The sequence below is a fragment of the Acanthochromis polyacanthus genome, chromosome 16 (genome assembly GCF_021347895.1).
Source record: "Acanthochromis polyacanthus isolate Apoly-LR-REF ecotype Palm Island chromosome 16, KAUST_Apoly_ChrSc, whole genome shotgun sequence".
Classification (NCBI taxonomy): Eukaryota; Metazoa; Chordata; class Actinopteri; family Pomacentridae; genus Acanthochromis; species Acanthochromis polyacanthus.
In genome coordinates this window covers 3,651,110-3,674,041 of record NC_067128.1, presented here as the reverse complement: position 1 = coordinate 3,674,041, position 22,932 = coordinate 3,651,110, and the positions used below count along the sequence as shown (strand labels likewise).

The following is a 22,932-nucleotide window of genomic DNA, read 5'->3' as shown; positions in this document are numbered from 1 at the left end:
AGAGCCAAAGCTGCATTGATCTCCAAAGGGCATAAAGATGATTCTTTTCGATGTTTCAAGCAAGATTAGTGTGATATTTTAGTTTTGTTCAGTTTTCAAGTAAAAAAAGAAAAGTTTAGGCATTCCAAGAGATCTGACCTCTTAGATGACCTTTTCCAAAGTCTCAGCTATGAATTCCCTTGGTAGTGCTTGACTTGTTCATAGTTGCTGTTAGGAAAGTAAAAGTGATGCAAATTTACAAGCTTTTGTCCCAATGATCAGCAGCTAAGAGCTCCGCTATGCCGCCACTTAGCAGGGTGAAAATGAAAATAGCAAAGTATTTTCAAGTAGCAGCTATCTGTGTCCCTAATGTAATAAAGAAATGGCACTTCACAGGAGCGGTGGAGATCAAGTTGATGCCTGGAAAAGTACAAAATCTTTCCAGGATAACAGCTTGTAGGATTGTGAGAGTTGAGTCGAGTGCAAAAGACCTTCAGGAAGGTTTATCACACTCTGGAGTGGTGGTGCTCTGTTCTACTGCAGCAACACCTGCACATACATGACTTTCATAGTCATCAGAACACAACATTACCACTAAATTCAACATGACAAGTTTGTAAATGAACATCTCAGCAAGCCTGATGCATTCTGGAAACAAGTCCTGTCGAGTGATGGAGATAAAACACAACATTTTGGACACAGTCAGCAAAGAATCTGAGTGGATCCATCATGCTTTGAGTTTTTGTTGCAGTCAGTGGTGCAGGAAAGAATGTAGTCAATTAAATACCAATAAATCCTTGAAGGGAACATCACACACAAAGACTGCCATACTTTGACTTTAACATAATAGAACAATCTGTTGAATGACTTTGCAAAGCAGGCCAGGAACTGTGTGGAACTCAAAGCTGTTTGCAGGAAGAATAAGTAAAAAGAGGAACTGAAAGGATTCATTTAAAAGCTGCAATACTTTGTTCCCACTGTCATGTTTTTTAAAGTTATTTTGAAACTGTAAAACATGTAAATGTTCTGAAAGTGTTCAAGAAATGTATCATCTTTGACCGGGTTATGTTTAGGGTTTTGACCGTATGCCTTTTGGAAATCCGGTCATCTTTACTCTCTTAGCTACTCAAAGTAATAAAACTTTTGCAACTGCTACAACGAGCAATTATTCCACAAATCAGTTCATTTTAGAACTAGTTAGCTGTCTGATCAGTGATGGAAATAATTAAGATAGTGGTTCCAGAGAGGAGAAGGCTCATAGGAGCCATTCTTGGAGCTTAACTTTAAATGCAGGAACTGGTGAACAATATAAAGAGATACTTTAAAATCTAAATTTGGAATATGAAGTAACATTATTATGAACAGGGCTGCAAACAAAGCTTTCACCACTCAAAACTTTTTGCTGCTGTGTCTACAGATTATCAGTGTAATGAGTGCTGTCGACCAGCAGATGGGGTTCCATGTCAATTTCTTAAATTCTCAGCTCTTTTATTTCGGTGCCTTTTCTGTTTTTAAAAACCAGCTATGGAATAAGTACACTTGTGAGGAAACATTGTGATATTTCCTAATTTTAAAACATGTCTGAGTTTTTCACATTCAGGCTAAACTGCCGCCTGTTGCTGCTCCCATCATTTCCTGCAAGACGAGATCATGCATTCTGATCTGAGGCATCCAAGAATCCTCATCTGACCTAAAACGCCACTTTCTTCCTATTTGTTTGCCACTTCTGCTGCTGGGACCACTTCATACCTGTACATATTGTTCGCAATAACCTTCAAGGTTGTCTGCATTCTTATCTTAAAAAGAACGAGCAATCATATTTTTGGTCCAGGGTCTTGGCTCTGAGTAAACGCTGGAGGCGAGGTGCTGTTTGATGTTGTTATGGCTGGCTGCCTGCCGCCTCAGTACTACTGGATCTGTAGGCCCCTCTCATGTCCAAAGGCATTGTGTTGGCTGTTCTTTTGATTATATTATCAACAGAGAGAGCGAGAGGGAGAAAATTAAGACTCCCACTGGACATGAGTAAACAAACAAAAGTTTGTAGAGTCTGGTTCATCCAAAGAATGTCAGTTATTCAGACTTCTCTGAGGATATTGATGTCCAGTGTTGGGATTATCGTGCTGAATATTGCTCTTGCTTGATAAAACAATTTGCCAGTCCTTGGTTTGCAAGAGAAAAATATTGAAGAGGAAAGTACAGTTTGGCAATAGGGATCCTAGAAAAATAATACTGTCCCATTGGATGTATTTCTGCAGGCAAATAAATGTGTTGCTTTTATGCATTTCTAGTCATTCTGACAACTAAGACTGTCACGATTTTAGATTCTTATCACACAGTTATTGTGATCAAAGGAATTCTATAGAATATCTCGAGATTTTTTTTGCTTTATTCTCATTTTTGGCAAATGAATCACACTCAAAATACAACTTTACTAAGAAAGAAACCAAGTCTAAAATAGTATCATACATATATTATCATGATTTCATTATTACACAATGCTAAACACAGACTGTATGAAAGATAAAGTGACTTGAACCTGTGTTAATTATTCTAACAGCCAGCAGGGGGCGACTTCTCTGGTTGTTAAAAGAAGTGAAAATCTGTAAGAAAATGATCCTACTTCTGACTTGATTTGCTGCCTCAATAGACATGTTCTTAATGGGTTTATGTTCTCATTTACGAGGTGTATGTCTCCTTCCATACAGCATAAACAAAACAATGAAAAATGAACACAAAAAACCCACAAAATGATGAAAATGAAACAAAAAACACAAGCGAGACAAGAAGGAAACACAAAACAAAAATGTGACACAATTGATAAAAGTCAGACAAAAAACAACAAAAACAAGACAAAATACTCTTAAAAGTGAGACACAAAATGACAAAAAGAACAATGAGCAATCTGGTATTTTACTTTATGATCAAAACAACTTGTCATGGTCTAGGAATTGCTTTAAATTTATAGTTTTACAAATTTAAAAATTGCGGTTAATGCCTTCTTTGTAATTTTAACACTTTGAGAGCTGGATTGGACCCTCTGGAGGGCCGGTTTTGGCTCGTGGGCCGCATGTTTGACACCCCTGTGTTAGGGTAGTTAAAAGCGCCCTATGTCTCCTTGGTGGAGGCTCCATTTTGAGATTAGTCTTGTTGATCATCTCAGAACAAAGCCTTCTGTGTCAAGCTGGTTAAGGAATGGAAAAGCTGAAGCTCCAGATAATCCATAAGATCCTCAGATCCACTGTTGCTCTTAGAAGTCATGTGGGCAGCGTTTATTCAAGTGTTCAGACGTGCACGTGTGTGTTAGCGATGCTTCACCCTGCAGGTCGTTTCGTGAGCACATGTTTGCGTGGAGGCGCCTCATCGCCAGCGACCGGTGAGGACGTCGGGGACGAGGCAGGCTGTAACGGGAGCACTGAAGGGCCGCGCTGTTTGCAGGTCGAGCAGCCGCAGTACACCCAGAGGAAATCTCATGTTCCTGCCAGCCTACAAAAGTAAACAGATCTGTAACCACCGAGGCCTGGCACCGCGCCTGGGCCACCAGCGCTATAACTAAAGGAATGAATCACATAACACACACATTCACTGCCTGGAATGAAGGTGCATTCAGGAGTCGAGATTGCAGCTCAATCATTCACGCTAAATTGAAACGTGCTGATTTTAGGCCAGCTTCTGCTCTCTTTCCGTTACACGACGCCCTCCGTAAGCTGTGAAGTGTATTCAGCCGCTTTTTAAAACTGCATCTGCCCGGAAAAACTTCATTCAGTATTTTCAGATAGCATCTTTGAGCCACAGAGTTTTGAAAGCCTCCCCATCTCTTTTATGTTCCTGTTTCTCTCTCCTCTGTTTTCCCTTCTAACCCCGCTTTCTCCTCCGTCTACACATCTGCGGTTATTTATCTGTTATTCTGTGGCAGCAATGTGGTCAACATGTGTCTGGCTTCCCTCCACGCTGCACTCATCTGTAGTCAACTTAGGGAATCACTGGAGGACTACGGTTAGACCAAGCTCCTTATCTCCGGGTCCACAGTGGATAGATGGATTTCTAAATATCTCCATGGCTCTACATACACCATCAGTACATCCTCTGCTAATTGTGGCTCACTTTTGACCTAATGTTCTGCTGCAAATGCAAAGCCATGATTTTTTTTACCTCTACTTCTCTTGGGTCAATGGGAGCAGCAAGTAAGGATAGACATGATGACCTACTGGAATTAGAGAATGTGAGAGGACTCTTTGGATTGCCTAAGCCTATGGATTTGCATTACTCTGACCTTTGAACTTTTAATCTCAATGTTATTTAATCCTCGGGAAAGAGCACAGCTTCAGACAACAGGATGGCAGGCATAGATCAACCTAGAAACCACAGCAGAGATGGATGTCGGCGATGGCGGCTGTTAGTTAAGGCATGCAGAGGCTCAAGAGGTTAAATAGAATCTTGTTGTTTGCAGGACTATTTCGCCTGAGAGGAATCTTCTGCATCATTTTTGATATTCAACTTGGTCTTTCCTGGAACTCCACCACCGCTGTCCCTTTTGCTTTCATGTAAAAAACTTTGAGCCCAAACCACAACTGAAAATCATATTTGTGAAAAAATGTGTCGCTCTTGTGAATCACCACGAGTTTGGCCGCAACACGTTTGTAAATCCTGATGCATGCATGGTTTAACAAAGCTGTGGTTGAGTCTTACAGAAAATGTTTTGACTCGAAGACGTGAACTGGGCTTATGAAGAAAACCAAACACGATGAGCAGAGTAAACTGACGGAGCGTTTGATGTTGTCGGGTCAAACGGCGACTCCACGCTCTGCTGTAGAGCTGCAGCTAGCCAGCACTGTCATTGTCAACTAATTTATTGATGACTGATTAGTTGTTTGGTTTATAAAATGGCCAAAAATTGTGAAAAGACCAAGATGAGGTCTTGTTTAGTCCACAATCCAAAGATACTCAGTTGATTGTCGTCAAAGAGCAGAAAAACTGACATAATCACCATCAAGAAGCTCAAATCCGAGAAACGTGACCTCTTTTTCAAAAGAAAATAGTTGGATATTAATGGAATGTTTGACAACTAATTGATTAATTGTTGCAGCTCTACTCCACTAACATGGAAAGCCACTAACTACATATGCTATCAGAGAGAAATGCTGATGTGCTGTCCACTCCACCACATTTATAAAACAGCTTTAGTTACTTATACCGCACAATAAAGATCAAACCAGTCATTTCCAAAATGTTTCACTTCCTACACAAAGCAGTGTGTAGTCGGAGTCACACTTGATGTCTGTTAGATGTTAACAGCTTCACCTAATAGTGATTTTTTTCCCCTCTAAACTTCTCACACGGTTTAATTTTAATAAATGTTTAAATGATTCTATTGCTCATCAAGACTTAAGGGAAAAAGTCCAAAAACTGAAAACAGATTTGTGTACCAGAAGTTTGTTTTTGCTTCTTTCCTTCTCCCATTAATCATCTGATGATTAGCTTGATCTAAAAATGCACATAGACCAGCTCCACCTGCAGCAGATCCAACACTAACAAGCTGCTGACACACTGATGCTTCACTAACAATAATAGAATGATGGCACATATGATAATATATCAGTCAAGTTGAGCAAAACGAGACTTTTATTTAACTACTTTAGCTACCTTTTGCTCCGAATACATCTGCACTTAAACGTCGCTTTTACTTTCTTCTAATGGAGTACTTTTACACTGCTGTGTTGGTACTTTAACTTGAGTAAAGGATCTGTAAATGGGGCTTAATCAGATCCTACCACTGCTGGGTTCAGGATCTGTTCAATGTGGAAAAGGTCATTTTTATAAAAGATATTGCCGCCACATTCTCATTACGTCTCATCAAGGCAGGCACTAACTCACAAAACCACAAATGCTATTTACGGTTTATTAAACAATTTGACTTTACGGCTTCCCGTTGAGGACAAAACTCACCACATAATGCAGGGACCTTCCTTTGATGGGGTGAATTTAGATTTGATCGTTAAGGCACTTTTTAAGGAAATAAACAGCAATTAAAGGAATGATTTGATGTTCTGGGGAACACACTTAGAGTGGAATTCATAGGTTTGGTTAAATGGGGATCAAAATATCTGTTACTGAGTAATTCAGTGAGTGAAAGACACCCAGATTTGAGCAATATGATGCTTTTGTTTAAATCTTTAACAGTTTAAAATGATGAAAAATGGATTTCATGAAGCAAATATTTGAGAGTCCTGCATGGTTAGTACCTAGTAATCCCCCCTCTGGCAAGAATCACAGTTTGTAAACGCTTTTTTTGTAGCAGATTAGAGTCTTTCAAAATGAGCAACTTCGTTATAATTTCACTAATTTTTAATGTTTAGGGACTCAGAAGACTACGGCAGCGTCTTGAGGTTGTGGATTTCGAGGTGTGTTTAGAATCCTAATAACACCCCATACCATGATTACGTTTATTCCATTCTTCCATCCGCCAGCTGCAACACAAACCCAAAGCACGATGGCTCCACCTCCATGCTGAACGGTTGTAGATGTGTTCTTTTTATGAAATTTTACAACCTTTTCCTCCAAACATACCTGTGTGCATCACAGCCAAAAAGTTCTACTTTAACTTCTAAATGACCTCAGACTTGTTTAGAGGTTAGAGTTTTAGGCTGAGAACACAGGAAAGGTTTTCTTCTGATGAGTCTGTCATCAAGGTGATATTCACGAGGTTTTCTTAAATTGGTAGAAATGGTCTTATTATACCTTTAAGTCTTTTGGAAATCAGTCCAATTTCTACTCACGAATAACACGAACAGAAATACTGAAGCTGTACCTCTAATACATTAAGAATTTGCCTTTTGCTGAAGAAAAAAAAGCACCATGTTTGCACTTCATCTTTCACACAGAAAACTTTCATAAGTCAAACTGCGACTTGTTTTAAAAGCATTTTGCTCCGCAGTTCTATGCTATGCTTGGCTCTACTGCACGGTATCAAGAGCGTGGAAAAAGAAACGACACATTAAAAAGTCAGATGATGAATGCAAGGTCTTTATATATATTTCTTCAGTATAATTGCAACAACATATTCATAGAGCACTGCAGTACAACACGGAATGAAACACAGACACCTGTTGTCGCTGTATGACGCGATACGACACAAGAGTTTCCCTTTTGTTAACGGGTGCCTTCATTTCTCAGTCCGATTAGTGCACCATGTTGAGTATAGTCATTTCAAAGCTTCAGCAAACTTAAAAAATAAAGAGAACAGACAAATAAATACTGTACAACACGATATATGTAAGACTAGATTCAGATATCACAAAAAGATCATGCTTTTTCCTCAACAGAACACTTATATATGTATATGCACCTTCATAGAACAATGCAGCATTTCTGGCAAGTTTCCCTTCACAATAAGACTATCGTCGACAAACGGCAAAAATAAAGTGCCTTCCTTTAAACAAAAATATTGGTGATTCCAAACTGCAAATGTTTGCATTTGGAGGCGGAATTCCTGAAAGAAATGTTTGGAGCAAACATGTGTAGAACTAGACTGGATAGAAAGGACATCGCTATAAGAAAGAGGGTTGTTTGAACACAGCTACGAAGCTAAAATACACTCTGACAGTGGTTTAAGCGCCTGCTCCACACATACAGGTTAAAGATGTCATATTTGGTAATAGAGTTTGTTGCCATCACCAACATCCTGTGGTACCAGTGAATAATGTCCTTTCTATCCAATCAAGTTCTCTACATAAACCCAAAGACCTTAACAGCATCTTTCTACCACACATCGCATCAACAGTTCAGTTAGAACGATCCCGACTGCTGTCTGAATTTGCACAAAAGCATCATCTGTTCATCACTTCTAAACTGGATTACAATACAACACAATACACTCCAACTAACCTTCACCCCAAAATACAACATCCAATGGTGCTCCACTGTCGAGGTAAATGAACAAATTTGTTTGTCATGGTCAGTTAGTCCCCCTGAGAACATTGCATCTATGAGAACAATCTAATCACTCTGTTTTTTCTTGTTTTTTTTTTTATCTCCACGTTTGCACCGTAGAGACGTTGCAGGCTGGATTTACACAGGCACCAACAGTCTGATTTTTTTTTTTTTATCTCTTTGGCACCCAGATCATTTATTTTCCTGGCTGTGAAAGAAAAAAAAAGTGAGGAAACACATGAAATCAATCTGTGTGACAAAACATTTGCAATCAAACGTGCTGTTCTTGCGTCGTTGCTGCCTAAAGGCTACTCTCATAATCCTCACTAGCAAGCTGGAGAAGGACATTCTGATGTTTCGCATCCTTTTAGCTTAGCTCTCTGGTTGAGATTCCAAATTCCTCAATTATTTGTAGTTTAATGACTCAGAAGAACTGGCCGAAATGTTCGTTACTGTGATCTACTGATCTTCCCCTTAAATCCTTTTTAAAACCTAAAGGATTTGATGTTGTAGCAGCATAGTTATTCAGGATATTCTGTTGGACTCTGCATGTGTTTACTTCATCGATATAACCAGCTCAGATTCATATTATATTTCTGAATGTTACAAGAAGCACGATGAGGTTGTTTACCACATGTTGCTAATGCCAATCACAAGTCCTCCAGGACACAATCAAAAAAGCCTGTAGGCAGACATCATGCTTACACGCACCCAGGAGAGAGAATATAAAAAGAAAGAGCTTGATGGCAGGCCAGATGTGTAGAAGAGACTGGCAAGCGATGGGAAAACACTGCAATTTTTTTCTATATTGTTTTTTTGCCCATTCAGATCAGTTCAGTTGATTTCAGGAGGCTCTGCCAAATCCTAGCTTCAGAAAATAACCAGACTTCACCTTTATTCCTAAACTCCCAATCACAACTGTAAATTTCCTCAGTCTTTAATGCAGCTTTAGTGGCTGGATGTTTAGATGGAATATTTCATGATTTTAAGGTCGGCTGTCTCCTCTCAAATTGGGATTTGGGCCTCGGACTCTCTGGGTGAAGTGGTAGTTTTGGCTGTGGTCTGTCAGTACTCCCTGGCCTCTTCCAGTTCGTCTATGAACACGTCTTCATGGGGGTTTTCTGGGCAGCTCAATCCATTATTGGGCGGCCGCACCACGTGGAAGCGGCTCCAGTCTCCCTTGCACAGGATCCAGGGAAGCACATCAACTTTGAAGTGTAGCTCGGGTGAGAACTCGGTGCTGATCAGGTTAGGCGTTCCCGCGCCTTTCCCCCGCGTGATCAGTCGCCCGCGGTCGTCGTAGCAACAGTGCTGCGCCGCAAGAGTCGACGAGTCGCTGGAAAGCGTCGAGCGCATGCAGCTGCGCGCCGAAGGCTTGTAGATGTCCAGGCGCTCCTTGGGGCCGCTGGCGTCGCGCCACCGGAACGGCCGGCCGTGAATCTCGTCATAGACGCTCACTACAGTGTATGACACCTCAGAGGGGTAGGAGCAGGGGCAGCTGGGCAGCTCAGACAGAACCTGGTGGAGGTATCTCTGCAGGAAGTCACTCTTACAATTCAGCCACTTCTCACAGCTGTCCACATCTGTTGGAGAGACGATAGCAACAAACATAAAATGGTTGTTTCATGGTAGCACTGCTGATAGAATGACTCAGTTTCCACTTTGAGGCAGGTCTGGATCTTATGTTTGGCATCTATAAATATCTATAGCTGTGGTTCCGTAGTATATTTTTATATATATGTCAAGTTTTGTTTTAGAAAAACAGTCAATGACAATGGTGAATTTCAAACAAAGTGTTTCTCCAAAAAGTTTTTGTACTTGCTTGAGGTGGTTTTCATCCTTGTTGGGAGCTGGCAGATAGAAACACCCTACTGAAAAAGTTCTGATGTAGCAAACATTTAACTCACATGACCAATCAGCTATTTCTTTTGTTGTCTCACCTCTAACATGAAACATGGTCAATGCAAGCTGACACGAAAGAATTGCAACTTTCCAGATTGAAAACAATTCCTGAAGACTTGTAGACATCCAAAGTTTTGTTTGTTTCTTGTTCTTGAGTTTTTTCGTCTTTGGTAAACAGCTGGTCTAGTTTCAGGTTTCCTAAGTAACATAATCGATACCACCTCCTTCTCAAAGCACTATGCAGCCCAGTTTATTCACTACAAATCAGAAAATGGAAAAAAAAGCCTAATTCACATTTTCCTTCTTTAATTTCTTCTTCTTGAATATCAAAACACAACTTCGGTTACCCATCAGGCCAGATCTGCATCTACTTTTAACAGCATATCAGCTGCATGTTATAATCATGCATTAGCCAACTAAGTACTATCATACAACTTGCATTTGCTAATATCTCCAATATTCTTGCCAGAAAGACAAGAAGATGATTGTTAATGATGTTTTAAAAAATCACAAGTTGTTTTGTATTGGACTGTAATGGAACATGACAGAGCATCAAGCCCAGTGCACACCTGACTGAACAAGCTCTGTAAAATTGTGGACTCTAACAGTTTGAGGTTAATAAAACATTGTACGATCTTTTACGCTAATGAAAACGTCTCATAAAGAAAACTCACCTGTCCCAAATGGCTCTGTGCCATTCTCCATCTCGAAAGGGAAAGGCTCTACCACGGTGTTGACATCACCTACAAAGAGCAGAGTGGTAGATTAGAACCAGCTGGCAAAACACAACAGAAATATCCCAGTCCTCTGTTGTCCTAAAGTGTTAAGATGAAGGTGTAGTCGCACCAGGACAAGGCTCCAGGTCACACTTGGAAGCCTCAGTCAGAGTGCAGGAGTAGCCACAAGATTTGGTCCTTTTCTTCTCCCCGTGTCCACATGTGACTGAACAGGGAGACCAGGGAGTCCACTCATCTGTGTCCTTCTCTGTGGGACAGATAACGAAATAAAACAATAGTAGAAGCGGCACAAACTCAGATCAAAACCTGCTCAGCACTGCTATGGAACTCCATCATCCTCAAGAATTAACATATTGCAGGAAGGGATTATGAAAGCTGATGAGATGATTAATACGAGGCCCTACATCAAGCTTTCAGTGAAAATTACAATTACATGATGTGCTCTATTTAACTAGCTAATAGGAAGCAGCTTCACAGTGTTGATAGGGAGAATAAACACATGTGGAAACAACCCAGCTTATAAAAAAAATAGATATTGTTTCCTTGAACGGTCTAATTCAGAACAAGCTTTCAAAGTTTCCTGACAGTTTTCTCCTGGTCTAACCTTTCCCATGCAAGGCCATGTTCTTTTTAAGAAGGCTTCAGTAAAATTAGAGAGAGGGAAGCTGTGCTGTGGCTGTCCGCCTCCGCACCATGTTTCCTTGTGGTGTTAATAACACTGAAAACAAGTCATTCTTGATTAAAGGCGAGGTGGGTGCAGAAATACCAGCCTGGGTGTAGCGAGCACCCAATTTTACTTCGTGGGCGCTGCCAGCTTGCCATGTGGCCATATGGGAATGAGGTCTCAGGAGAGTCTTAATTACAGAAGAAGCTAAGGCAGACATCCTTGATTTATGTTCACCGAGTCTTTAGATGTGACCACTTAATGGGCATTGTTGCCTTTTGCTGGCTTGTCTCTGCATACAACAGCTAAACGGATAAAGTCTATACACTGGCATGACGGATAAGAGAGAAGCATCAGAGCGATACATAGTTTTAGACACATTACAACAGAAGAGTTTGGTGCACCAACAAGTTTCAAAAACAAACAGATCAATCAAGCACAGATTTGTGTCTATGGGAAATCTCTTTGAAGAATGAAAGCGTCACGCTGTGGTGAGTCCATGGCTGATCTACAGTAGGATTCACATACGTTCCTTCTTCCCCCTCTCATTCACCACGTACACCTCACCTCTCGTTCTCTGTCATTATTTACTATTTTTACCACTGAATAAGTTGTCTGTGCAAGCTGAGACACAACACAAGTTATGCAGCGCCCTTAAAGCCCCCCAAAATTCTTGAACTCGCTCAAAAGGACGAGCCGCAGAGGGCAGTCAGGGCCGCCAGGGTCTGAGGGGGGGCCCAAGGGGTCCTGGGGAAGGATGAAAGGGCTGGCCAAATGGCCCCTGTCATTCTGTGTTCCCAATCTGCCCTCTAATTGTCCACAAGCAGAGGGCTGTTTTGTCCCAGGGAACAGTGCCGGCCTCACGCTGCCATTAGTGAGCGCATCGGACCCATCTTCAAAAGGCAGGCCTCTGCGACCAGCACGACCAGTGTCGACTTCAAAGTACCCATAACCCACAATGTCCTCATGGTCGAGTGCTCATGCTGCCTCGCATGCTGGCACCATTTGCTTCTCTGTGAGTGTGAAGACAGTTATCATGCAGCCTCTCTCTGCCTGTTCTCCCACATGTATCCCCTTTTACTGTCCAGACAACCCAGTTATCTTTACCTCTTTTTGATCTGACAAATTCAGTGATTCCATACTTTTATTTACATTATTATCGTTGCTGAAAACTGCAGAGTAGTTCCTAAAAGCCAGTTTAATGGAGTCATATCTGGAGGAGCTGTGTTTATATGGCACCACCAGCAGACAGAGAGTGGACCACTTGGCAATACTTACCATAGTAGCTCTGCATTGGATCCCAGCCTTCGTTCCAACGAGTATCCCAGTCTCCGCCTACTCCGCTGGGTAAGGGCTCCTCGCTGCCATAATCCAAAGGGTAATCTTCCTCCTCCTCTTCCTCGCCAGTTTCCCCCACGCCTGACCGGCTGTTGCTGTCCTCGCTGGAATCGGCATCGGTGTAACTCCAAAACAGCGGCCAGAAAAGCTTCTTGCCTCCGAGCCAGTCTACTGTGGAAGAGGGGGAGGAGGAGGAGGAGGAGGGCAGCCAGTCTTTTTCCTTGGCCACTTCCTTCTCTTCCTCCATCTGAGGGTCATCAACCACCTCAATGGTTACCTGCAAAGGACAGAAGAAGTTCTCTATCAATCCTGTGTGAGCCACACTTCACAGGTTTTATTTATTTGATCGTGGACAGCATCAGCGCTTGTGAACACTCAGTAGAACACAAACGATCAGCCTAAGTGTTCGATATTGCTGTGCTAAGTCTGCATTAAGCGGCGCAAATACTTTCTGCAGCTTTAGCGCTTGACTTAGAAGCTCCTCTCAAGAAATCAACCATCTCAAATTCTTGTGAGAGTACTTTAGCGAGCAAAGTCAGCCAGTCAGACGTGAGCATGAGCATTCAGCCAACCAAACGATCCTCTCCGGGAGAGAATGTGAACCTTTATTCTGGATAACTACCTCTCATTACATCAATATGACTCATCCTAGATGCTACAGTACTTCCCATGGGCCCCACTTCCGCTGATGTGAAGACCAGGCAAGAAAGAGTGAGACGAGAGAGGGAAAGCTACGTTTCTGTAACTGCTGCAAAATTAATTTCACAGTTAGGAAAGAAGTGCAATGATCGGGAACTGCTTCTTGTTTGTCTAGTGCGAGAATTTGGGTGTATCTTCTCTATGTGCTGCATGAAAACTCTGCTTCTGTGCTTGATGCAGAGATCACTATGTCCCTCTAATCACATCCTGATTACACTGACCAGAGCTGGAGAGGATAAGTGGTAAGAGATAAGTTAAAGTCTCTGGGTTAGTTTAGAGGGATATGAAGAATAAATAGATACTTATGATCTCTCTTTTATCGCATTTTAATGAAGTAGTAGCAAAAATGACAGTAGTGTCTGTACGATTGTTGATTTTGTCGTACTTTAAGAAATAAATCATCACAATTACAGACACAGGGGTCTCAGTTCTCCACGCATGGAAAAAAAAATCCACCACTCACCTGTATGTTGGGGTTCTGTGAGTTGATGTCAGCATTGGCCAGGTCTGGAAAGTTCTTTAGATCCAGGATGAAGGGTTTGGTCTCCTCCTCGGGCTCTGGCTGTGGGAGAACGCCGACGGATCGGTGCTGGGAGTGAGACCACCTCCTCTGGTGGCTGTGGGGCTCCGGCAGCAGACTCTGGACCTGGTTCTGCTGCTCCAAAGCCTCTGGGGAGTACTGGACCCCACCACTGTGAGCTGGGTGGCCGTGAGCCTGATGGAAAGTACAGGTACATATTTTGAGCAAAATTATTATGCCGAATGACTAAAAAAAGCCAGATCATGCCTTGAATAATGTGAAGAACAAGGGCAACTGAGACAATTTGCATGCATTCAAAAGCCAGTGGCTACTTGTCGGGTTTTGTGGTGGCTTATTGACAAGTCTAAAGACAAATAGTGCTCTGTTTCCAGGATGAAACCTTGATACCATCCACCACTTCACAGCCTGGTCAGCAATTCCAAAAAAGCCCCTGAGGCATCCAACTAACCAGCCAAGTGAGCAACCAGCCTTCGTTTCATTTTATTTTTTTCCCACAACAGTCATGGCATCCAGGCCGTGGACAAAGAGGGTCCTGTGCCAGAGAGATCCTCTTTTAGCTTTAATGAGAGGGCCTGGGAGGCGTGGGACCCCTGGGCTGATGCAAGTGTGTCTGAACCTGCTGTTCTGCCGCCACTCCAGCCACCGTTTAATTTCACCTTTCAGGTTTTTACGGTTACTTAGAGGGAAGACCAGCAGGAAGGAACATCATCGCGGAGATTAATGGTGATTAATGTTGACACTGTAGTTGTGGGAAATTGTAGATTCATCTGAAATAGAGTATGTGGAATTAGATTTTTGGTTGGTCTCACTCTGTGTCTGTTTCATTTCTAATGTTCTATTTCATGCCTGTCACTGCTCCAAACCTAAATCCAAACCCTCTAATGAACGCTCGTCTGTCATTCACTCATGTCTGTGTCATCCTGAAAATGCTAAATTGGCCCAAACATATGATTGGACAAGAATTTGAGATTGGACCTGTGCCAGTTTGCGGTCTGCTCAGCAAAACAGTGGCAGTTGAAGGGCTAAAGAGGAGAGAAACGTCTGAATTAATGACCAGTCGGTTGATGATTTATGGTTATGGCCTCGAGAACAGGGCGTACTTTTCAGTGGCTGCCTGCGATTGTCCCATAAAGAACTTATGTGGTCGGTCAAATCCAAGAATGTGAGCACATAAAGCCTGTTTAGTGGAGAAGCCTGTTGGGTATAATAAATAATGGATGGAGTTGGCCTCCTCCTCAGATATCTGTAAACTGGTGATGACAAATGGGTAACCTTTCAGGAATATTTAACCTTTTCCCTTGTAATTACATCCACTGTTTGCTGATATTATACACACTGAAATAAATCCAAAGTGACCATTTATCACATTTTCTGATAAGAATACTTAACATTTGCGGAACATTCTAGCTTTGTAAAAGAAACTTTAATCCATTATTACATTATTATTGCCTCAGTAGTACAAAAAACTCTCTTACTTGCTGCTTTTCTTTGTTTCTTTATCATTATAAGTTGAGTGTCTTTGCATTTTGGATGGTTATTCTAAAAAAGCAAGACAACAAAAGACATCATCTTGGACTAGAATGATCTTATGACTCTAATTACTTAATCAAGAAAGTAATCTGCAAATTAATGTTGCAGGTTTTGTCCATTTTGTATCACTATAAAATGAGCATGTTTGGATTTTGGACTGTTAGTTCAACTAAACAAGATATTTAAAGTTTTTATCTTGGACAGTGATGTGCATTTTTCCCTTCTGCCTGACATTTCATACTTTAAATACCTAATCAAGACAATAATTTGCAGAATAATAATTTAGTTGCTGATTTTCTTCTTTTTAGATCATTGTAAACTGAGCATCTTTGGATTTTGGGCTGTTAGTCGAACAAAACAACAAAACTGCACTTCACCTCGGACTGAGATGGACTTTGTTCAGTTCTGTCTGACATTTTATACTTTAAAAGTTTAATCAGGACAATAATTTGCAGAACAATCATTAAATTAAGCTTATGGTTGTGGTTCTACTTTGTTTTATATTATTGTAAACTGAATATCTTTGGCTTTTTGGGCTATTAGTTCAACAAATGAAGATATCTGAAGATGCCATCTTGGAATAGAATGGACATTTTTCACTAATGTTCATCTTTTTATGCTCTAAATATTTATTCAAGACAATAATTTGCACATGAATCACAAATGAAGCTCATAGTTCCTGTTTTACTTTGTTTTATGTTACTGCAAACTAAGTGTCTGAGTGTAAACTAAGTATCTTTGGATTTATTGGACATCATCTTGGATTGCAATCGTGATTTTTCACTTGCATGACTTTCAACACCCAAATCAATAAAACAAGTCCAATAATCTGCAGATCAATCAATGAATAGAACTCCTAGTTGTTGTTTTTATTATTTTAAACTCAGTATTTTTGGATTTTGGACTGTTTGCTTGCCAACACAACATGAGTAAAGACATCATCTTGGACTGAAACTGACATTTTTCACTAATGCCTGACGTTTTAATCTGTAAACAATAAATCAACACAATTATCTGCAGATTAGTCATTAAAAGAGTTAGTTGTATTCCTCTGAATAAGTGGCTTATTTAAAAAGCCAACTTGCTGTGCATTACTGTGTAAAAATAGCACAGGAATGCAACAACTTGCTCCTGCCAGAAAATCCTTTTTAATATATTACCTTTGGAAACTATGGAAACAAACAGTTGAAAACAGCTCCCAGTGATCTTTGTGTGTCTATAGCGAGAAATAAAGGCTTCATCTTCTTCCATGTTACATCTTGTGTCTGGTGTCTGGTTTTACTACAGTTTTTCACACTGTACCTGGCCTGAGTACATCACCATCCAGTCTGATCAGCGTTGACCGTGCATACCTAACATTCACACACATGCAGACTCACACCGAGTCAAAGAAGACTAAGTCCAGAGTCATGAAAGAGGCCACATACTTTCACACCCTCCTCATCTCGTCTTGTTACACATCTGGATCCTGTATTCTTTCTCCCTGTATATCACTCTCCTCCTCCTTTCTTCCTCCCCCTCGTTCTCTCTGATCCTGCTCTCCTCCTCTCGGTAGTGGGGCTCTTCTGATCAAAGGCCCGATGGCTGATGGCATGCAGTGTGTTTAACAGGGATGCAGTGGGGTACCTCGGCCTGAATTCCCTCCACAGGCAATCCACCCTTTTTGGCAAAAGCAAGCGCTTTCAAGTGGCTGAGAAGAATGGATCCATTTTTGGGCTACTGTCACTGCTACTGTCGATGATGACACACATTCAGGTTATGGAGAGGAGGTCAGGAGACTGGATGAGGGGCAGCGGGGGCTGAGGTGAGGGGCAGGGACAAGATCCGGTGGGGCTGGGGGGCAGGCTGGGAAGGCATGCAGTGTGGCAGCCCTGATTTATGTGCTCGCAGATATCAAAGGCGCCTGCACTTGGCTGTTTCCAAACCATTGCAGAAGAACAATAAACTATGAATGCTCTTTGATCGCCATCTTTCGCGAATGGAAACGGGACAACAAATGCATGCCTGGTGGAATCGGGGTGAGGTTGCGGAGGTCGGGGAGGGGGGGCAGCGGGGGTACAAAGCAGGAAAGGGCAAACAGGTCCCAATATTATGAAAAGAGGCCACCTCAACACAATCCTCCTCCTCCTTCTTCTTTTTTCACTGAGACATTCGGGGGCAAAGCCAAAAACAGGAAATTCCACATTAACACAAAAAGAGCCAATGTAAACAATCACATGAGTGACACTTGACCCGAGCTCCAGTGCGAGAGATGAGGAGGGTTTGCCTTATTCTGGTTACATAAGCATCTCGTTACTGGGCACCCGGTTTACTGAGCCTCCCCTCCTCCTTCTGTCTTCCTCTGCTAATCTCCCCTCTCCATCCACCGCCTCCAGCAGGTTTGCAGGGAAAAGGTACAGAATCACTGCCTTTTTGGTGACTGAAATGAACAGCCACACGAGTTTTCCTCTTCTTACTAATGATTCCCTTCTCTTCCCTCCCTCTCTGTCTCTTTGGACATCAATCAGACAGATGATGAGAGAGGGAGAAAGTCCCAATAGGGCATCCATGGGAGGCCACACAAGAAGGAGAGTTCAAAGGCAAAAGCTGAACCCTGACACAAACACACACAAACAGACTTTGATATCCAAATATGTCCGCGTGTAACACAAACATTCCCGTGGACGCACCACACACTGCACAGCGTGTGCGTGTGTGTGTGTGTGTGTGTGTGTGTGTGTGTGTGTGTGTGTGGAGAGTTTGGATTTATGATAGCAGGGTGTTTTTGCCCAGTGATGGCAAACTTTACTATACATGGAGAGAGAAGTGGAACAAAAGAAAGCAATGTGAAGGGATGTGGAAATTCTGTCATTTTGACTCATTTAGTTGGCTGAAGGTTGAAATTGATAGCTGATCAATGATTTGAAGGCGATTTATGACACGTTTTGTTATGCCATAAAGATGTAAATGAACACAAGTGTGCAAAGAAATGTTTTGCCATCTAAAAAACCACCTTAGTTTGTGTGAATGTTGCTTAAAGGCGCTTAATTTTAAGGTCTAACAATTTTAAGGGGAGTCAAAGCTACACGTGAACTTTTTTAAATCTTTTTTCCAATTTGCTCTTGTTGTTTTTTCTGTTATTGTAAAAGTTATGAACAACACTTTACATCAGTTAGCAATGTTTAGGGTGATAGCTACTTCCTATTGTTAAAAAAACACTTTTTTTTACAGTTACAGGTTTGATTTTTAAGACACTAAAGCATTTCGAGACAAATGCTAGCAACAACAAAGCCAAGAAACAAAAACATACCAGGACAAGAATTTTTAAAAACTCATTTTACTACTAAAGATAGAAACATGTGATGCTTAAAACGTTTAATTTTGCAAAACTTAGAAAAGGTCAGTGCCTTAGCTAGCTTTAATAGTTAAAAATATGTTGCTTAACTTTAGATGGTAAGAAACAAAAAAATATATGACAAAAATTCACTTTGTGGGAACATTTTAAAAAGTTACTTCACTTATGAGGGGCATAAAAGTACATGAGTGCATAAATGGCGACATTTTGTATTTGCGAAAAAGTATATTTTCTCAGTATCAGATGTGATTTTAAGACACTACAGCTTTTTGAAACTTGTTGCTCAACTTTCTAAGCTACATAAAGCTAAGAAACAGAAATGTACTGAGAAAATTTTGTTTGTGGGCAACATTTGAAGAATTTGGAGTACAACAGTTAGCAAAGTTTAAGGTGTTAGCTACTTGCTATTGATAAAAAAAAAACTTTTTTTCCAGTTACAGATTTGATTTTCCAGACACTTAAGCGTTTTGAGACAAGTTATTTAACTTTCTAAACTAAAAAAAGCCAAAAAAAAATCGTTCGTGGGGAACATTTGACAAAATGGGAGTGCACAAAGGGCGACATTTTGTTTCCGCTAAAAAAATATTCTCAGTATCAGGTGTGATTTTAAGACACTACAGCTTTTTGAAACTTGTTGTTCAACTTTCAAAGCTACAAAAAAACTAAGAAACAGAAATTTACAGAGAAATTTTAGTTTGCAAAGTTTAACATGTTGGTTAACCATCATTGTTAAAATATGTTTTGTTTTTTTCAGTGTCAGGTGTAATTTGCAGACATTTTTTTTGACTTTCTAAGCTCAGAAAAGTAGCTAACACACAAAACATATGGAAAGGAGTTACCTTGTGCAGCATTTTTAAAAGTCATTTAACTAATAAAGGTGTTACAGGTATGAAAAAGGAGGGCAGTACAGCTTTTGGTAACTTTGTAATTTACAAGAAAAACCTTCAAAAACAAAAGAAAAACTTACTTTGTGGGCAGCATTCTTGCGTCTGGTGGGAAACCCAGTCCCCAAACTAACGAGAAGTATGGACCAAAGCACGACCAGCATCTGAAATCTCCTCTCCACCTCTTGACGCATCTTTAAAGCTTCCTGAGAAGATGTGATTTCAAAAAAAAAAAAAAGTACTTTTCAGTGAGTTTTAGAAGAAGTTTTCTTTTCTTTTCGAAGAAGTTCCTGTCGCTTCTTTAACTCTGGACAGGTGAACTTTCAGGCCTCGTCAGTGTCGCACTTTACGAAGATGCGCACCAACTGTCCCGCGCGCTATCCATATCTGGCACCAGCGGCTCGCGCAGCAGCAGCAACGTGTGGCGGCTCGAGCTTCTCGACGCTTCTTCTCCTTCTTCTTCTCTCCCCCATAAAAGCACGCGCAGCCTGTAGAGCTTTAAGTAACGGGAGAAACCGAGCACCGACACCCCGTCCCACACACACACGCGCGCGCAGAATCTCCCCGTCCGCACCGGCGCTCCGCTTATTCAGCTACTTTAAACGGGTGACTCACTCCGTCGTGTGTGTGTGGGTGGGCGGCTGTTTTCTTCCAATACATTGACATCTGGAGCTCATAGTGCCGCCGCTGTCTGACGCGTTAATCCAGTCGAAGTTCATCCACCGGTTCCAGGCGGACGTGTGGAAGTAAGTGGAAGAGTGTGTGGAAGTGTGCGCAGCGCCCAGCCAACCGGTTTCGGTAAACTCGCCTGTTTTTACGCACGCATTCGGAGGGTTGATGCTGCAGGAGTTGGGGGTGGGATGCTCATTGCTCACAGCTGTGTGGAGGGAGGGGCGGCTGAGGGGGGCCTGGGAGGTACATGATAAGGTAGAAGGGGTAGCTTATGATACAAACTACCACCTTTACCGGAGAAAGGTGCCACTTACAGTTGTGCTCATAAGTTTACATACCCTGGCAGAATTTATGATTTCTTGGCCATTTTTCAGAGAATATGAATGATCACACAAAAACCTTTCTTTCACTCATGGTTAGTGTTGTGCTATAGTTATTTATTATCAAACAACTGTGTTTATTCTTTTTAAATTATAATGACAATAGAAAGTACCCAAATGGCCCTGATCAAAAGTTTAAATACCCTGGAGGTTTGGCCTGATAACAGGCACACAAGTTGACACAAACGGGTTTAAATGGCTACTAAAGGTAACCATCCTCATATTTGCTTGTAATCAGTGTGTGTGTATAAAAGGTCAGTGAGTTTCTGGGCTCTTGACAGACCCTTCATCTTTCATCCAGTGCTGCACTGACGTTTCTGGCTTCTAAATCATGGGGAAAGCAAAAGAATTGTCAAAGGATCTGCGGGAAAAGGTAATTGAACTGTATAAAACAGGATAGGGATATAAAAAGATATCCAAGGATCTGAAAATGCCTATCAGCAGTGTTCAAACATTAATTAAGAAGTGGAAACTGAGGGGTTCTGTTGAAACCAAACCACGATCAGGTAGAACAACAGAAATTTCAGCCACAGCTGCCAGAAAAATTGCTTGGGATGCAAAGAAAATCCCACAAATAACTTCAGCTGAAATACAGGAGTCTCTGAAAAAAACTGGTGTGGCTGTTTCAAGATGCACTTGAACAAAAATGGGCTCCATGGTCGAGTCGCCAGAAGAAAGCCCTTACTACGCAAATGCCACAAAGCATCCCACTTACAATATGGAAAACAGTATAGAGACTAGCCTTAAAACTTCTGGAACAAAATCATTTTGAGTGATGAGACCAAAATTGAACTTATTGGCCACAACCATAAATGCTACATTTGGAGAGGAGTAAACAAGGCCTATAATGAGAAGTACACAATCCCTACTGTGAAACACGGAGGTGGATCGCTGATGTTTTGGGGATGTGTGAGCTACAGAGGCACAGGAAACTTGGTCAAAATTGATGGCGAGATGAATGCAGCATGTTATCAGAAAATACTGGAGGAAAACTTGCACTCATCATCCCCGAAAGCTGCACATGGGACGTACATGAACGTTCCAACATGACAACGATCCAAAGCAGAAGGCCAAGTCGACCTGTCAGCGGCTACAACAGAATAAAGTAAAGGTTCTGGAGCGGCCATCTCAGTCTCCTGACCTCAGTATCATCGAGCCACTCTGGGGAGATCTCAAACGTGCAGTTCATGCAAGGCAGCCCAAGAATTTACAGGAGCTGGAGGCTTTTTGCCAAGAAGAATGGGCAGCTTTACCATCTGACAAAATAAAGACCCTCATCTACAACTACCACAAAAGACTTCAAGCTGTCATTGATGTTAAAGGGGGGAATACACGGTATTAAGAACTGGGGTATGTAAACTTTTGATCAGGGTCATTTGAGTAGTTTCTGTTGTCAGTAAGATTTAAAAAGAGTAAATACAGTTGTTTGATAATAAATGGCTTCACCCAACCACTTACCATGCGTGAAAGAAAAGATTTTGTGTGATCATTCATATTCTCTGAAAAATGACCAAGAAATCATAAATTCTGCCAGGGTATGTAAACTTATGAGCACAACTGTAACCAACTAGTTTGGGCATTTGGGTCGAATATGTTTGGAAAATCGGGCCCCTGAATTGCAGTATTGATTGCAAAGACAGGAACCTAGCACTACTGTTCTGTATAAAACACAGTTCCACACACCACGTGTCCTTTAATGTAATAAATAATTTCATACCTGTACATATCCATATGAGTATTCTGGATGCCACACTTGTACATATCTACACACATATTCATCATAACTGTGCATATCTAATATCATGTCATACCTGTATATGTCTATATGTAATAGAATCATATCAAATCTGTACATATGCACATGTAATCATACCTGTACATATTTCTAAGCATATATTTATGTCATACCTGTACATATCCATGTGTATTCCAGATGTCATACTTGCACATATCTACACAAACATTCATCATATCATAGCTGTGCATTTCTAAATATTGTATCTCTCATGTCATACCTGTATGTCTATATGTAAATTCATCCTGTTCTGCTTTTACATGTCTATCTGTATGTATCATATATATATGGATGTTCATTATATCTCATCTGTACACATGAAAGGTGTACATAAGTCTTCATTATATCTTTATTTTTAGCCTTACTGTGCTTGTCTTGTCTTGCATCTTCAAAGCTCAGTTATATAGTTGCTGTAATATGTACGTTTCCCAGTGAGGTATCAATGTATTACCTTAGTCTGGTGATGTTTATGCATCAATATGTGCTTTTCCTGCGTCCATGCTTTTACTAAAAGGAACAAATGCACCCAGCTGGACGTATCTTGTCCATTT

At 41.2% G+C, this 22,932-nt stretch overlaps 1 protein-coding gene across 1 annotated transcript; it reads right to left on the bottom strand.

Annotated features, from left to right (window-relative positions):
* Positions 1-6,985: 6,985 nt before the first annotated feature.
* Positions 6,986-20,443, bottom strand: ism2b (isthmin 2b). The gene is made up of 6 exons (XM_022195155.2): positions 19,618-20,443; positions 13,709-13,960; positions 12,487-12,823; positions 10,654-10,791; positions 10,482-10,550; positions 6,986-9,488 (listed from the first exon to the last, which is right to left on the bottom strand). The coding sequence occupies exons 1-6, from the start codon at positions 19,726-19,728 to the stop codon at positions 8,971-8,973; spliced, it is 1,425 nt and encodes a 474-aa protein (XP_022050847.1). The 5' UTR covers positions 19,729-20,443; the 3' UTR covers positions 6,986-8,970.
* Between the last annotated feature and the right edge of the window lie 2,489 nt (positions 20,444-22,932).